This window comes from Nyctibius grandis, chromosome 20, assembly GCF_013368605.1.
Source record: "Nyctibius grandis isolate bNycGra1 chromosome 20, bNycGra1.pri, whole genome shotgun sequence".
Lineage (NCBI taxonomy): Eukaryota > Metazoa > Chordata > Aves > Nyctibiiformes > Nyctibiidae > Nyctibius > Nyctibius grandis.
Genome location: NC_090677.1, coordinates 5,669,433 through 5,688,317, shown reverse-complemented (window position 1 = coordinate 5,688,317; position 18,885 = coordinate 5,669,433). Strand labels below are relative to the sequence as shown.

The following is an 18,885-nucleotide window of genomic DNA, read 5'->3' as shown; positions in this document are numbered from 1 at the left end:
CTTTGAATATTTGGTAAGACAAACACACATATGGATTAAGTTTATACACTGAGAGAAAAAAAAAAAAAAAAAAAAAAATCAGTAAAGCTCAACACATACAGCCACCACTACTGCTTCATATACATTTTGAAGTATATTATGCAAAGAACCCAACCAAAACAGCAACAACAAAAAACCCCAACCTACTAAAATGTATTAAATTCACCCAATTAGTTCCGCATTCCCTCTTGGGATTTCTAACAAAACTGTCACCGTTATAGACAACCTTCTTCAGTAGTCATTTGTCTAAATGCCATTGCTCTACCTTTCCTATAACATCTATGAACTATGGTATGGCCTGAGTAAAAGAAATCAAGAGCTGAAGACAACAGCAAGCTTTCAACTTGACACAAAAATGAGTACTGAACAAACAGACAAGCAAAAAGCTTTAGGAGAGTTACACAAAGAGGGGGACATGAAGGTCGAAAATCCCTAAAGCACCTCTGGAAAGAGCAGATAGAAACAGACTGGTGAACAAGTGGGATTGACAGACATCCTCAAACATATTACATGTCACTCATGCACACAGAAGAGCCCAGCTTCAACTTTTCACCTGTTGCTGCCACAAAGATCTAAGCTGTGCAAGTACTACCTCACCCTTCTGGTCCCTGAAGGTTTCTCTGTCCTCCCGAGGCCTCACGGCATGCTACTGGCCCCTCACTGCAGCTCCCAAGTACCCTGCTAGGATTTCTCTCTCTGCCATGTGGTGTTTAGTTGCCAGATGGGGTCAAACCACAACAGCTATGAACACTCAAATCTTCTTTTCCTGATCCAGTTAATTTTTAAGGGACCTAAAACAACACAACTGTGAACAGAAGAAAAAGCCAAAAAACCCACATCTACTGTTTTCTTTCTTTCTCTAGCAGGATTGCTTCCAGAACAACACTTCAGGTGAGGCACTGATCTTCAATAATAGCAGGACCAGCAATGGAGGGAGGCTACCTGTGGTTAAGTAAGAAGAGTCAATACTTGTAAGAAATATTTAAATTCTGATAGCCTATTAATTGACTGAAACTGTATCACTAAAGCTTCAGCTACAGTTGCTTTTACACATGAATGAAGTCATGTTTTTGTACTGATGGTCTTATTCAGTCATGTCATTAGAGCACTCTCTATAGTACCTCCTCTTACTGTTAGAGGTTAATTAGGGTAAGTATCCTTGACCAAGACAACCACTACCATCCTGTTATCCAGGCCTAATTTGAATTACTATGTATCAGAAGTTACATGGGTTAACGGTTCAATATTTGAGGAAGTTAACTGAAAGGGACAGTTAAAAATTAGAGTGAATTTAGGTGATTTAAGACTGATGTCTATTTACTATCCTAGCAGGAAGAGATGTTGACAATGTATTTGGAAAAAACATGTGAAAGCCAGCAATGCTAAGGTCTTCATAGAGTTCTTAAATCCAAAATGTTCTACAAGTACACATCAAGTTGTCTGTGTAGCCTAGCAAACCCTAAGAATAATCTTGAAAGAACTACAGTTCTACAATGTACATAATGATATTACCTCATCTGAAAAACTGAAATTTAACTCTCATCAGTTCATCCTGTAAAGGTATACAGGAGGAAAAATAGCCTCGAGAAACATCAATGAAAACACAGAACAGCTGAAAGATACAGTAAGATCCGGGAGCTAACAGATGAAGACAGCATCATAAGCACTATGCAAATGCATCATGAGAAATCAGATATATTCTATATATTCAGGAGCAAGGGAGGACTCTAAAAGATGACAATTATTTCCAGTAATATATTTTATATGAATGGAATTAGCCCATAAGAATCAACATCACATGATTCCGTCACAGGAGTGCAGTAAGACTGCAGTTACATTCCTATACGTAAAGTAGAATACTGTACCTTAAAGAGAATAACTGTTTGCTCAGGGACATACATTTCCATATATAAGACCATAAAACTATCACTAACACCTTGAAGATTTTACAAGTTCCTCCAAAACAAATGTTGTGTCACACCACCAGATGTGTGTTACATTGAAGTAGCTGCAAAGTGAAGCTGATACAACAAAACAGTTTGTCCCCTTGGTAAACAACTGTAATCCCAAAATTCCTCACTGCTTCATTTTGAGGGGTTTGTGTTGGTGGGGTTGGGTTTTTTTCCCCAATGAAATACCTCACACCAAGAGAGTTTCAAAGCACTTTTTTCCAGAATTCTCTCAAGCAAAATCCTATGCAGCCAAACAAACAACAAAAACCACCCTAAACCAAAAAGAATTAAGAAAATGGTGCAAAGTGAAAACAATATATATTCAATATATTGTGAAAACAATATATTCAGTATATAGTCAGTATCTTAGCAGGTATGCACGACATTGAGGTAAGCTAAGTGTTTCCGCATTTCCTGTCCTGTATTTCACATACACAGCCTGCACACCCTACGAGCTGAAAGTGCAAAAAACAACACAAAACCCTTCTTACCTTCCAGACAGTGAGGACAGTTCAGGGCAGGTAGTGAGAAATTCAAATAAAAAAAAAAAAAATAAAAAAAATCTTTTCTCCCCCCACCCTCAGAAAGGAATCTTTACTCCTCTGTTATCATTAAGAATCATTTCTGAAGCCCAAGTGCAGAGACTCATAATCATGAAATTAGGTTCCCTACATGATTCACATTATCATCCTGTAACAGAGGAAGCCAACACTACCCAAATTGTATGTCACTCACCATCAAACGACTACTTTTTTCCCCCTGTAGTCGATAATGTTTTTCTATCATCTTTAGTCCTTTAGTCTATTTTCCACACGCAGAAACCCCAGCAGATTATTGACTTAAAATAGGATCAAGAAAGAGGCAAGCTCTTGCCTCCAATAGAAAGACGTACCATTAAGGAAATGAGACATCGGGTGATTTTTGAAGTGTCACTAATTATTTATGCACGCCATGATTTAGGTATGGGTAAAACAAATGTCAGAAGGATACAGTATACTACCCAGAAAAAAAATCCTTAGGAGAACACCTTTCCCTGAAAACTATGCATGTATGAGTAGAAATTCTGCCTTAGAGATATGGATCAAGCATCAACAACAACAGTTTGCACTCTTCAAGAATTTCAGTGATGCTATAGCAGAAAACAAAGTTAGTGTGACTGTAGTTATTAATTTAAAGTTCATTTTGCATTTTCCCAGAAAAAGTGGAAAGGAGACAGAAGTAGTAGTATAATGAGAAACACACATGCTTTATCACTATCTTACGCATAAATGTAAACATGAGTTCACATCTAGCTAGCATGTCACATCACACAGCAAGTTCCAAAGAAATTAGAAAGAAAACTTTGCTTGAAATGACTCTGTTTAAAATAGTAGTGACAGCTTTAGGGCAGTAAACAAGGTTTTTCCTAGCTCAGAATAGCAAATTAGCCCGGACCCTGCATCAGTATCAACAGTAATGCACAATCATCTGAGAGATACAGGAATCAAACAAACTGGTGCTGTCCTTGCTACTTTTACTATTACTTCCAAAGATGCTCTTACTGATACATTTCCTAATGGCTTTTAATTTGGAATTTGGTAAAGCAGATAGTCAAATTGCCAGACATACTTTGCATTTATCATTCCACAAATATAACACAGGAAATCCACTCGCAGATCACCAGCTGCCTCCAGGGTGCTGAAGCATCCATGAGGATGCCCATCACACCTCCAATATTCCAGTTGAAAAGCATCTCAAAATTAGGTAAACAGTTGATAACAGCGATATGCCCGATGGCACAGAACAGAGTTATGCCAGATGCAACCGTGTATCAATAGTGTGATTTTAGTTTCTGGCTTCAACAAGAAGAACACGTTCCCTTGTCAGCCTATGCTATTTACACCTCTATTACTGCATGCTATAGCTATTTATGTTCTCTGCTCTTCATTGCTGTCTGCCCCTCTCTTCCAAAACCCATGCAAAACTACACCTCTTAACAGTGGTACTATTTTGCTGTCTTGTACTACTCTAAGCTTTCCTACTGTATGACCACTCTCCTCCCCCAGACCACAAGTCTCTAATAATGATGGTTTATTGCCTTTCTTTTCCTTCCCTGGCATTCTGCTGCAGGACTGTCAACAACAAAATGTGGCCTCTCAGGAAAACTTATAAATTCAGAAAAAAAGGATGAAGTTGAAGAGATAAAAAAGAAATACCTTTCCAGAAGAATACTTTCAAGTTTTAAAGGCACAAGGAAAAATAAATTGTTTATGAAATATTCATAGCAATTTTGTGCAGTATGAATTCTACAGCAAATGCCCTCCAGCAACTTTAAGAAACTTATCAGTCTCATGTCTTATGCCCACTAACTGCAGGTGGGGCAAGCAGAAGAGAATAAAATAGAACAGCTTCTGTACTGCTACAGAAGCTGAGGTCACTCAGGGTTGGTATTTTTATTTAATACTACAAACTGAGAATTTGTTGAGGATTCTATTCTAGTACAACAGATGCTGGAAGAAGTTAAGAATGAAACCTCAAGGCATTTTGTAGTTAATTATTCTCCCTCCAAGTACTATCATAAAACAGCCAAGCAGTCACAGCGAACATTAGAGTTTCAGGGGAATCTAAGAGTCACAGCATTATTATTTTTCCCCTTCAAACTCTGTTTATTGGAAAAGTTCAAGCCAAAGCAAATATCCAGCTAAGTCTATTTGTGTAAGAGCACAGAGCATTAGGCCTTCAAATATATTTTGGTGGCCCACAGCTTTAGGATTCCATAGTACCTCAACCAGCTAAAAATGCCACACGCTTTATCACCTTTTTAAAACAACAAACCTCGATTTCCACAAACAGAAAAAGGTAACATCGCACAACTACTAATGTCAGTAAATGGTGCTAGAGGATATCAGAAAGGTTTTCTTCTTTGTATCATTTTTCAGTCCTTGTCAGATAGCCAGACTGGAAACTGGAGCACAGCTGGTTTTGTACGTGTTCCTTTTCTGCAGATTGCCCATCACATTAAGACTGCAGTGTTCTGATGGTAGAAAGGATCACCTATCCAAATAGGATCGTATATCATTATACTTGAGGACTAGACTAACAGCTTTTTCCATGCAATGTCTCCTGGCAGCTGTTAACAACAGCTATCTACTACTACGGAAAGCAAACACTAACTTCTGACACCAAAGCTGTACCACTGTCAGCTCAACGGGCATTAGTCTGCACTGCTGCCAAAGCAGTGGCCTGCCACTCCTTTAGACTCCTTTTCCCTCATTCCCTCCCTTGAGCCAGCAAGCAGTGTTCATACATCTGTAAGGCAAACTACATCAGGCAACTGATCTGAATGAAAACTAACCTTCTCACTTGCTTCCCAGGTTAGTTCTCAGCATCATCAGTCTCCTGATCCAGATCACTGAATAGCTGTATGATCGCTATTGTTAGTCACAAGGGAAGGAGGCAGAAACAACAGCTTGAGAGTAAGGAAGGAAATCAAGTCTCTAGCAGCACTGATGATGTATGCCAGATTAAACTGGTTGTGGAACAAAGGTGTAAAAGAAGGAATTAAACATAGGAATGTTCAAGCAGACTACCATAGCTATCAAGGTTAATGACAATTCCTTCATTAACTTCAGCAGCATTGCGCATGGACTTTGCTAACATGGTGAAAATCTACATGAAAAATGTATCACTTCCCCAAAATATCTTTCTGTTAGTTCTAGAAATACTATTATTAAGGCATGATATGTACTTTTAATTAATCTCTCAATTGAAAGGCTGGAGATGGTACTTAAGAAGATAGCTGATACTGTTAGAGATACTAACATCTGTTTTCTCTCTTCTAAAGCAGATGGTAGAGCACTCACTGATTTACCATGTTCTCCCCCATTACTTCTGCCCTTGCACAAGACTGCTGTGTTTGAAGAAAACAGTATTCAGACAGATAAAAGGAGATGCCACACAGAGAGTTCAACGAACAAGATGAAACAATTATGGTTATTAAAGCGATATTGGTGAAGAGTTTTTATGAGGCTAATAAAAATCTTCTTCAGTGTCCCCCATCATTTAATGTACTAGAGCAAATAACAAAATGGATGACCGATTTTCTCTCATGAAAAAGTAAATATATAGGAAATGTAAATTGCTAGCTTCAAAAATCCACAGCACCATAAAATATAAAATTAAACTCCAATACATGAAAAATGTAACACATCAGAAGATGCTGCCCACTTATTAGCTACTGAGTCTCATTTTTGTGAGCAAGAATTTTGAGGTTTGTTCAATACAGTACCTACTTTCTAGAAAATAACACAGAAGCAAATAATATCCATCTATCTGTATCAACCCAAAAGGGCTAAACAATTTAAGTGTAAATCAAAACATAGCTCAAAGGAAAGACTACATTTCCCCTGTTCATTTTTGTAAGGGAAAAATACACTGATAAAATGTTTAATTTTGAGAAAAAAATTTTATAAGGCATTCACATTTAACGCTTGAGCAAAACTTAGAGAAAGCATAACAAAGTTATGATCATAGCTTTAAGAAAGAATGCAGAGAACATGCAAGCCCTGCTTGGAAGTCAGAGCTTCTCAGTTGAATATTCATATGCATGGGGCACACTGCTCTGTTAGGCTGCTGAAGGCTTCCATGCTACTTCGCACCAAACAGGAGGTGTAATCAATGTACTCTGGAAGGGGACAGAATACAAGTGGCTTATGGACAGGATTGGAGATACTTTGTCCAGATCTCTTCTACAGACAAACACACACACACACACTCCAAAAAAACCCTCAGTTCCTCAACTCTTGGTTCCACAGTATTTCTGCATTTACTGATAAACACAGACCATTTCACATGATCCTAAAAAACATGCAACACGCTTAATACTGTCTGCTAGAGAGACAGGAAAGAAAGCATCACTACAACAGTGCTGGAATTACTAAAATTCAAACAAAGGAAGGCTGCACAGGCTGGTTTCTCACAAGGAGTCCTGGCATCTTTTGCCATTCTCCTCACTGCAGGTACATGTGTCAATAGAGAAGCAGATCTGTAATATCAAAGTACAGCAGTCAGTTCCAGACAGTCATGTTGGCATCGAAAAAAACAAATTAATTACGCTGGACAAGCCAAATACAAAATGTTAACGACAGCTGTCAGATCAGTATTTGAATGGCCTGGAAATATGATGTGTATAAATATATTCCCACTGATCAGCTCAGCATCTTGCTTACCCTAATGCCTCTGCATGTTACTTGAACTACTGATTTATTTACAAGCTCACACAGCCAAAAATTCAGCTTCTATCTTTAGTGGTATTTTAATAGTCACATACCAAGTGATACTAAAAATAACTAACAGCATATTAAGTTCCAAGCAGCAAAAAAAAGGATGGCACTGAGAATTAGAGCTGTATCATCCACAAATGTGTCAAGTATTATGCCCTTTTCATTAGTATAATCTTTTTAAAAGTATTGCAGGAGGGGAAAGAACAGTAAATATAAAAATAAAATCCAACTGCAACAATGAACCCCACATACCACACACTAAGTATGCCAGATATCAGTGCTCAGGTAACACAGGTCAATACATACCACACGTTGTCTGTTCCAGTCTATGACCAGCAGGGTTGCAGCATAGTGGAGCTCTTTTTCAGAGACAGTTATCAGCAGGACTTTTGACTGTTGGCCATGTCTAAACTCCATTTTGTGAGTCAGCCATTTTATTAAGAATTTACTAACAGTAGATTTTGCAGTGTGATTTTACTAAACCATGTTAAGTAACATAATCCAAACAATTGCTTGAAAGATGACAAGATACACCTGTCTAGAAATAAACTCTTCGATTTGGATTGTAAAAGTGCTGAAATTTCACATGGAAAACTGCACTGAGATAGGATGCTTACCAGATGCTTTTGTGTACCTTAGATGTTCTTAGTCAAAGAGTTATTTCTGTGGGAAAAGGAAGAGCCCCCATTTAAAAAGTAGTAATTCTGTGTTTTATCTAATTTCTGCATGGAATTCTATATTGAAAGAAAAATTACATCTTAGCAAAACAAACCCTGCAAAGCCAGACACCCAAAACAGGTCCTAATGCACTGCAAAACAAAATAGTAACAGCATGATTTAGAGCAGAATATTAACAGGGCTGTTTTCAGGAACGGAGCAAAAAGAAATATGACCAGAACATTCATCTTTTGTCCCTGAGAGTTTTCAGAGTGAGGGTAGTTAAGTCTATATATATTTTTTTATGCTCTTAAATTTAAACAGAAGCACTGGAAATTTCTGCAACATCCTTCAAGAGTGGGAACATACCAAAACACCTTGTGTCCTTGCTAACCCATCACAAAGACAGCAGTCTCTCTCCCAAATGCCCCATGAAGTTGTGCAGGATTTTATGAGTGAAAACACATGATTTGAGCTCCCCTGCAAACAGCACTGAGAACAACAGAAGTATTGAGCAGTTTCTTACATTTTGATCAGTGAATTTAGGAGCCTAAATAGAAGATGGACTCTTCTAACAGAATTTGAATAGAGAAGAGCAAATTATGGGGCCCAATGAGGTCAGACCATGTGTCCCTGCTAACTGAAGTTGGAGTGAAACAGCAAAGGGTTTTCTCTAAGAGGCAGTTTAGTTTCATAAGCATGGAATCTAACAGAGAAACGTTCTCTTTTTTAAATCAGATCTTTCAATATGGATACTTTGTAATAATATAATTCTCCCATTTTAAAAGTTGTCAGAAATCTGGTGTGAAGTATTCTTAGAAGGTTTTTGCAAGATCTCAAAGCTAAGTCTGCTGTCATGAGTCATCACTCCAAGCTGCTAGAGTCTAACCTCAACTGTTCAGCATTTCTCACTCCTTTTCATATACCTACAGAATTACAAATTTAGTCAGATCTTGATTAGCTTTTTGGAGTTTGTTACAACTTTTTCCTCACAGCTGAACTAGAAGTGTTGTAGGAACAGGACTAACAAACTTATGCCCCTGTTTCCACGTACACCAATTTAACTTCTTGCACACTGTTTTGCTAAGGCATAAGTGGAACTGTACGTGCAGATGTACAAAGTAAATGAGGGTGGGAATCGAAGGAAAGTATGGGCACTAAATGAACTACAAAAGACATTTCTACTGAATGAGAAATAGGATAAGGGAGAAACCAAACACACTTAGATATCCATTTGTTGAATATTACAAACTCAATAAACCAATATGAATAGGAAAGAGTAAAGCCTGTGACATGAAGCTTACTGACACTAAAAATCTTGTTGTCAGTAAGAAGTTCTGAACTAGCAGTGCAGGGCAGAAATGCTATCAGAGATGCCAAACCCCACCTACAACTGGGCATTCCACCGTAAAACAATTTTAAGATTAGAGGCATCAAGGTATTACAGACATCAAGAGAACTAACACATCAACTACAAAATGAAACAAAATCATATCAAATCTCAAATATGTTTCCAAACTGAGACAATCCACATACACCAGTAGTGAAACTGGAAGTCAAAATACATTAGAAGCATGCAGTTCATTTTAAAAATAACATCTCCCCATTCATACTTTTCCTCAATAATTAGTCATCAAGGCAAAAAAAAAAAAAAAAAGCCTTTACTGCTGTTACACCAGCATGTGAGAGAATACAGAACCGAATGTTCCATGGTTCTCAAAAGAAATATGCCCTTAGGTAGAGTGCCAAGGACTAAGAGTAAGCCAGCTTCCATCTAAGCAGCAATAAATACTTCACTAGACAAATTCTACCATATCAGGATACAAATCTCGGTACTCAGCCTCCTCATGTAACGGGTGCAGCATGATGCATAGTTCTATTGGACAGTCTCGTCTGTACTGCAAGTTGTTCTTTTTCAAAGCAAGCTGGAAGGTGCCCTTGGCATCATATCCTGCCACGGGAGTCAAACACATAAATCCACCTGGATGCCTGAGAGCCATGAGGTCTTACAGCGGCTGTGTACCTGATGCTCTGCAATTAAAAGTCCACTCACTCACCTCCCCTACTTCCACATGGTTTCTTCAGAATGGTGTAGGGCTGTGGTAGGCAAAAAAATAGCTTAAATTGTGAACACTTATAGGCAAGCTGGTAACTGGGGCAGGGGAAGATGAATGACTCAACTCTCGCGCTCAAGCCTGCTACTAGCTAGCTGCAACTGGTATGTGCTGGTTTTAAATTCCATTAACAACTAAACAAAACTAACATATCCCAAGTCATCCAATTAATAAAGATGCACAAAACAGAGCCACTGTATGAACCATCCACACACTAAGACTTGGAAAAATCAAGGGTTTCCAGGACCAAAAGGAGGCTGATGAAGATCCTGGCTGGAGAAACAGTCCTGGAAGTGAGGAAACATCCTAGAGGTCAGGAAGATACATGGAGACAAATACTGGGAGACACCCAGGGACCCTGGACAGTAAGGCCCAAGATAGGTGTCTGCGAGTAGATGTACAGGACAAAACTATCAAAACTTTCTGCCCAGCCTTCCTGGACTAGCAGCAATCTCCCTGCTGGGAAGGAAAGTCAAGACCTAGTGAACATTGTGGGGAAAACAAATGACTGAGCATGTAGTATCAACAAGCAAGGTAAAAACCGATCTCCCTGGTTCTTAAATAAACCCTAGCATCCAGACCTACTATGGGTTGTAACACTGTCTTGCTTGTGACAAAGTTTTTGGCGTACCACAAGGCACCCACTCTTCATCATATGCACTCAGTAAATGATGTGTAATAGGCACTACTTTTTAGCCAATAGCTCAAATAGCTTTAATAAAAGGTAAGACTCAGGCAGACAGCATTCTCAGAGCCAGTATCACTATCTGAGCATCTACACTTCACAGCAGAAATGACCACAAATTTCAGTGGCTCAGCATGCATTTCACATCCATTGAACCAATGTCTTCCACATAATCCATTCTGCATCCACAATAGCTAGCTATAAAGAAGGACATTTATGTCTTTGCAAACTTCCCCCAGCAGCTTAGGAACTAGTTCTGAAATATGCTGTAATATCTGCTTTAGGTTCTGATATATTCTTGGTTAGGTGCAAATTAAGAAGAGAAACAAGCTGACAGTTTTACATACATTTAAAATAGCTCAAGATGTAGACACTTTTTTTTTTTAAGGCTATTTTCCCTCATCTCAATTTTTATTTTTTAAATATGAAGATCAACTCAACCTCTAATGGATTTCCTGTTACACAGACTCCCCTCTCACCTAATAGCTTTATAACTAGATGGTTTCTATCTCTCAATACTTAGAGAAAAACAGAACTCATTAAAAATACTAAGATCTGAGGTTCTGGTTACACCAGTGTATACCCTGTCTTTTTTAAAAGATCTGATAAAAATATTGCATGGGATTGAATGATTTTTCAAAGTTTATTTGCCACCAAAAAAAGATTAAGCTAAACCATGAACATTCCTGTATTTTTCCTGCATTTTGTTTCCTTGCAGGACATACCGGAACGGACATGGCTCACTGCAGAACTAATCACCCTGTGCCGTTTCGGTCACTAGTAGTAAGCTCTGGCAAGATCTGAGTCAGCATGATCTCATCTGCAAAGGAAGTGAGCCTAAAATTCGCTTTTTTGGGTAGGGTTCTGCCAAACCAAGCCCAAACCTTCTGCTCCTTAAAACTCTCCAGGCATCTTTATGCTAATAAAAGGTTCTAGCCAGAGCCATTTGACATGCTGAAGCTCTTCCCAGCTGCTGCCTTGAGACTACCCACTTCTGATCTCCACTTTGAAACATCTGTTCCAGCTTTAGGCTCAAGGTCATTCTTCCCCTCAAAAATAGCAGCTCAGGATCTGTTTGCATTAATGCTCTTGGCACTCCCTGGCTTCCACTCCCTCAGGGAGGAAAATGTCATTGTCTCTCATTATGTGCATCACAGCACCTCCACTACGTGTGTTTCTGACAAACGTGAGTGACACCTTCACCTACCTTGGCTACTGTTCAATCTTGCTTCTCTGTTCTCTCCCAACACTGTGGTCTTACCTCAGTTTAAGTCACAGATCTAAGGCCTTCAACTCTATCCAAGATCTGATCAATGTCTTCCTTCTCACCTCCTCCCTCCTTCAGAGCCTGTTGCAGAAGGCATCCTTATTCCTCATGCTTATCCCTCAGCAGAGCTCCCCAACCCGGCAAAACCAGAGGCCTACCTTAAGAGAGGTAAGGAAGGAGGAGCCAGTACTAACACAGAAGCCAGGTCAAATAACAGGCTAGATCCTCCCTTTACATAAACAGAGGTTTTTCTGACTCTTCTCTCTTGTTCCTCATGCTGGCCTGGTGTGCCGGACATACTTGTTGAACCACCTGAAAGCTGATTACCCCAAATATGAGGTAAGTGTAAAAACCTATCAAGAATTTATACAAGAGAAGCCAGACTCTTGTCTGCTAACCTCTGGTTTCCTTTCCATCTCTATATTGATAAGTTTACCATCTTCTCCTGTTCTAGAGGACTAGCTACTAGCAGAACTAGAGATGACTTCAAATGTGTTACTGAACTGAAGCATAAGGGGAACAAACCCAAGATCTGTATTAGCAAAACAGCTCTACAGATTTATATCCCTGCAGTTCAAAAACAGAAATGTGTTTGATTTTGTGAGTTCTTTTCCTTTTCTTTCTTTCTCATGCATTCGAGGAAGTCATGATTTTGTTTGCACACCAGGAATCTAACATGGACTCCCACACAGAACAATTGACATTGTAGATTTTACCTACCTGATAACACTCAAGAAAATTCTCACAACCAAAAGCTAGTAACATGAACAGAAATACTTCTTCCTTCATCAAAACATATGCTAGCAGCTCTTCATTTCTTTATTCTATTCATTATTAAATACTCTTAAAACTCATTTCTCATGAAGTATTCATGCAATGTCAGGAACAACAGGCATTGTGTGTTTCGTATCAGCTCTAACATACATGCCTAGCTTATTTCATTTACTGAACAGTCAAAATATTTGCTAGTAATCTCACTTGAGAAAAAAAATATAGTCAGAGTTCAGAATCAATCCTCTAAGTTTTAACTACAGTACAGTGTAATTAATATAACATAAGCATGTCTGTGAATTCTAACAATTAAAAGGCTTTCCTCCAGGATTTGCCAAGACTGTATCTGCCTTTTCCTCAGTGCTACATGGGAAGTTTTGCTGGTGAAATCTGCAGAACTCTCAAGACTCCAAGTTGTTTTCTGTAGGTGTTGTTTTCATTGCTGTTTTTTCGGTTGGTGTGTCTGGGGGGACTGGGGTGTGGTTGGGTTCCCCCCCACACCCCGTTTTAATTCAACCATTTCAGATTTCAATCCAAATCACATGGTTCCGTTCAATAAATATATTTTTCAGAGCACGTAAAATCCCATTTTTGACTCTAAAGATTTAAAAGCATTGGGGAGTTCTACATGCAAATTTCCCCATTCCAAACTCTAATTGATACGCCCTGCAGGGATCTTAAGAGAGAATTATTTTCCCTGTGGAGGGTTTTTAAATTATACAGCATAATCTGATTTACTGAAAAATGCAGGAGCCTTATTCTGCTATTTCTTACTTAGGTAAGATGCCAACTACTTTAGCAAGGAATGGTCATTCTCTAAGAGAGCAGCAAATCCTGTACAATGAATACACCTTTAATAGTAATATAATCTTATCATACGCATACCACATTCTCGGTTTAAACAGAACTATAGTAATTCACCCCTGTTTTACCTTGAGGTTAAAAAAAAAGGAAAAAAAACAAACAAGAAACTTCCATTTTACTATAGGAAATTAAAACCCTAGGAAATTAAATGGTTGAGGAGAAAATCAGTATTTTAGTCAAAATAAGATTTTAGGAGTTTCTGGTATCAGATTCAATACCAAAAGTGTAGGTTTTCAATTTAGAAGCTGCATCTGGATGCATAACAATGTATTATAAAGGTGCACTTGTACCCCTGGAGAAACAAAGAACCTGGAAGAAGCTATTCATTAATTCTTGCTACAAGCCAGCAATCTTCTTACAAAACCAGTAACACATTAAATCAAATAAGAGTGTGATGTGAAACACAGAACTAAAAGTTAGAAAAACAGACATTGAAACTGAATGATTCAAGAGAAGACACTGATCTGTGATATTTTCAGAATATCACATTTCCTTAACAGAAGTTTTTCTCCAAGTCTTGCATTTACTCAACAGGCATAAAATGGACTTCTCAAGTTTGTAACTGAACATATTATTAATATTTGCTCTTCACCTTCTATTTCAGCTACATTTAGCATTCAAACACACAAAAGGCTAAGAATATTTAGGCCACTATTTAAACTATGGTGTTTTTCAAAGAACAACTGATCTTAAAATTATTCAGCCTCAAGGCTCAAACAGTCAAAATCAGATTCACACAAATCAGTAAAATCTTTGCTCTAAACAGATTTAACCACATAACTTTTTATATCTCTATAATTCTGAACGTGACAAATACAGAGTGAATACACTTTTTATAAGATATTAAGTACCAGAAGTTTATCTGTAGCTGTGCTGTTCTTCATTCAAGACAAAAGCTCAAGCTTTTGAATTGGCAATAATCAGAAGAATTCATACTTGAACATTCACATACACAAAAAACAAATTAAGTGGTAATAATATTTCAAGTTAAAAGTCAACATATGTATTGCTTTTTAAGAGTAAAAATAGTCCCAATTCACCTAGCATGTTACACTGTTCATTCAATCAGGTTTAGTTTCAGAAACAGAGCAGCACGCTTCTTCAATTGCAATTTTTACAGCTTTTTAAAACTCCCAATCAATACAGACTATTAACAATTCCTGTGTTAACCACCAGGAAAAAATAAACAAATTAACTGAGTATTTGCCCTTGATTTATCCTTTGGTCTCCATTTACTACATTAAGTATGAAAGGAATATGAATTCAGACTGAAAGAGCATGACTGAACATCTATGTTGTGTGACAAAAATACAGTGTATGCTCAGTGCACTATAATGGGAATTAACTGAAAAAGTCATACCTGTGGGCACAAAGTCTCGATGTGATTAGCTGCCATTTGGACAATTTTCATTCCATCTTCATTTGTTGACAATGAACAAGCAAGATTAGCAACCTTAAATAAACAAACAAACAGTCAGTTTTATAAGCAGGTATTCATCCCCAGACATTCAAACTGGCCAAAAACATCTCTGCTAGAAAGTCTTCATTAGTTGGGGAAATTAATTTGCTGAAAAACATATGTGAACAAGGAAATACAGGAAAAAAAAAGGAGCTATGTAAAGCGGTGACAGTAACAAGAAATCTCATGACCTCTCCCCAATTTAGGTTCAGCACATAATAGCTGCAGAGTGGTGTTTAGATAATATCAAGAAATTTCAATGTAAGATCATGCCTCTTAATTTTTCAGAGCCCTTCAAACCCTGTCCAGCTTTTTAATTTTTTTTAGCTTACTTTTAAGACCTTAGACATCAAATAACATTTGCCTTGATTTTTTGTAATGAAATACAGAGTGATTTATGCCGTGAGTTATCCCCAGACCATTACTTCAATTAGCAGTATGATTTTCTACTGAAACAGTCATATCAGTGCAACTTACATTGAAAATTTATAAGGAAACTTGAAACCTGTGAAAGAACAAGTTGATCTTCTGTTTTATTTTACTTTGCAACATGGAGATACAGCTTCCTTTATGAGAAAAAAGCTCTTCCATGATGCTCCACAGTTTAACGAGTTTGAAGAGATGAAGGAAAAAGACCACCCACTTCAGCTCACTGCAACTCAACATCAACAGGCTGTAACAAACAGGCTTGACAAAGGCACAAGAGGGGCTGGGATACTGGGATCCATTAGACCTTTTCATCCTACTGAAGTCATGTAAGGTCCTTACATAAACTATTACACACTTGTTAGTCTTCAACAGCCTGCACTGAAGTAGCTGTATTATATATATGGCACTCCAATGTTGAAGTAGATCAAGAACTGCCTGAGAAATAGACCTCTGTAGCACTGCAAACACCAACATACATATAAACATAGCTATGTATGGTTAATTTGTAATTATTCAAAACTCATGCAATGAATTCTACAGTCCAGATGCTGCAAAACAAAAGCAAATCTTCATTTATCAACATTTTAGGACACTATTTCTAACAAAGAACAATAGTTCAATGATGATCTATTACCAAAGGCTTTTATTATTCTCTTACTTGATGTAAATAAGTACAAGGAATTAGTTGGTGCATAGCCAAATTAATTACTTTTCCTATCCAAAGTTCAGAAGAGACCAAGTAAAGACACTTTCTGAAGAGGATGAGGGCTAGAATGCGTGGCCTTCCATGTACACCTGTGCCTACACAGAAATATTTTATGAACCTATCCCTGGTATTCCAATACAACTCACTGTCTCCCCACCTGTGTGATGCGTTATCTTATCCACATAGAAAACACGGGTTAAGACTGAAGAAATCCAGTTTTCATAGATGCATTCAAACTGTATTCTCTTTTATTTGAAGTCAACTGCCATGAGTTTTCTAACATAGTATTTGAGAAAAATTGTTTTTGATCCTATGCTTCCCCTCCTGACTCTTCAGCTCTAAGTTACCTACTGATGTTTTTGTATCATCACAATACAACTCTAAAAGACACTATTCCCTCCCCTCCAAAAAAATTCGTTATTTTTCTTTGGATTGAAGGTCAGGGTTTTTCAATATTGGTTACAACAATTAATTCACATTGGTTTGAAGATTTTATTTGCCCAAGTCACTGAGCTGCTTGTGTATCCCAAATGTAACACTGCATTCATTCACACTGCATTAATATACCATCATATATAAAAAGCAGCACTCTACAAGGCTCAGTGCAAATATTATTGATCTATTTCTTAAAGAGCTCCTCAATGCCTAAAGGAGTAACATTTCAAAGGTTTAAACAAACAAAAAAAGGTCAATATAAGCCATTCCACCAGGACAAACTCTTAGCTTTTTCTTTTTGCCATAAGGTTCCTCACATTTTCCAATTTCATTTCACAGTTCCCAGAAAAACTTCAGTTTTAATTTCTTTGTACTGCAAACATGTGCAATACATAGCTCGTGTTTATCAGTAAGAACAGTTTTAAGATTGAGTTCTCTGCCATAAGCAATAGATGTTTTGTCCCTGCCTTGATAAGCAAGGCAGATAAAGAGACAGTTTAACCCAGCTGCACCGGCTGAAACTTCTCCATACAAATCTAGTCCTTGACGTAAACTGTGTCATAGAATCACAGAATAATAATTTAGGTTGGAAGAAGTTTCCAGAGGTCACGTAGTCCAAACCCCTGCTCAAAATATGAGAATAAACTCCAAACCAATCTATGCCAACAGCTCTATGTAGCAGATCAGAACCTGGGGACAAATTATGTCTGTATTACCAGATCACATAGAAGACTAGAAGGGTAAAAAAGTATGGCTCTTCTCTGACAAAACGTGTTCAAGTTGGGAAGGATCTCTTAATCCACAAGTGTTATCTTTTATTTGAAATCAACAGCCATGGTTTTTTTTTTTTAATACATATTGAGGCAAAACTGTTTCTGATCTTATGCTTCTCCTCCTGATTCTTCAGCTATAAGTATTCCTTGGTGACGGCTCAATTCCTAATAGTACTCTCAAAGCACAAACAGCATTAGGAATTTGTGTTAAGCCACTTTACAACCACCACCAGAGGTCTATATTATTTACATTAGATGTCTTTTAAATATTAATGAAGTTAAAGAAAATAGTATTTGGCTATTGTAGAATAAATTATATTTATCATGTTACACTTCTGCTGGGTAGTTGGAATTCATAATACAGCGCCAACAGTGAATTTAGTCCTTTGCTTTTATTTTGATCGACATTAGCAAATCATTACCATGGTCTCAACCATCAATACACTAACTGTTAGTATTTCCTTCACCAGCTCCTGAAGAGATTGCCTGAACACAAATCCAAAACACAATGATCTAAATAAATCAAACTGAAGGAGTCAGACGGGGGGGTGGTAATTTTTCCAAGCATAGGGCAGGGCATTTGAGAATCTGAAGTCTCTTTCAAAGTTGTGATGTTGCTAATAAGGATGACAAGCTGTTTCATCAATACTAAACGCCTATAACCCATAAAAAAATCAATCCCTAGCTCACAGAAGTCCTATCACCTTACTTTCCTAAAAGTATCATGCACATCTTGGAAGGTTTGTCAAATAGCACAAATACTTTATTATGCTACAGTCTCTCCCCTCAGCAATATAAGCTATGGAAATACATCACATTTCTTTTGTAATCTCCAAGAGAGTCACTAGCTTTCCTTAAAGGGACTTCAAGCCCAAGCACACTACAACTTCCAAAATAAACAAACTTGCAAAATGAAGACGCCATGATTCCTCTCAGTCAGAAATCATTCTCCTTCTGAAGAGCAAAGTTTGTCAGGACAAAGACAAAGCTTTCTTGGAGGCTGGTCTGATTGAAATCAGCTCCAACAGAATTTAAAAACAACAACAACAAAAAAAAGCCATCAGAAATTTTTTTCAAGTCTTTTTTTTAACCATGTGAAAAAGCATATCTGTTCAACTTGGACTACTCAATGCAACAAGTCTATTCACAACCCTTCTCTCCGAACATTTCTGAGATACTACAAAAGCAGTTACACAGCTCTTCCTTGAAAACATGAAGAACAGTGAACAATCCACGATGAGTTTTAGCAACATCAATTAATACAACAATTGAAATGAAAAGGAAGAGCTATTTAGAGGCTCTTTGAGATACGTCACATATGAACAAGTTTGCACTGCTAAAAATTCTTTGAGATCGAAGGTTTTTTACCTTGACTGTGCTCACACAAGTGCACTTACACTGTGTACCCTAATGTTCACTCCCCAAGCGGAAGATACTTTAAGAAGTCCTGAGCTTCCTTCAACCTTGGATTTC

The 18,885-nt window shown here is 37.7% G+C and overlaps 1 protein-coding gene across 4 annotated transcripts in view; it reads right to left on the bottom strand.

Moving 5' to 3' along the window:
• The window catches only part of CTNNA3 (catenin alpha 3), a 515,833-nt gene that overhangs the window by 172,560 nt on the left and 324,388 nt on the right, over positions 1–18,885 (bottom strand). For all 4 annotated transcript variants that reach the window (XM_068416489.1, XM_068416488.1, XM_068416490.1 and 1 more), the window contains one exon: positions 14,971–15,063. In XM_068416489.1, the coding sequence (XP_068272590.1) occupies positions 14,971–15,063 (93 nt within the window). The remainder of the gene's footprint in view (positions 1–14,970; positions 15,064–18,885) is intronic.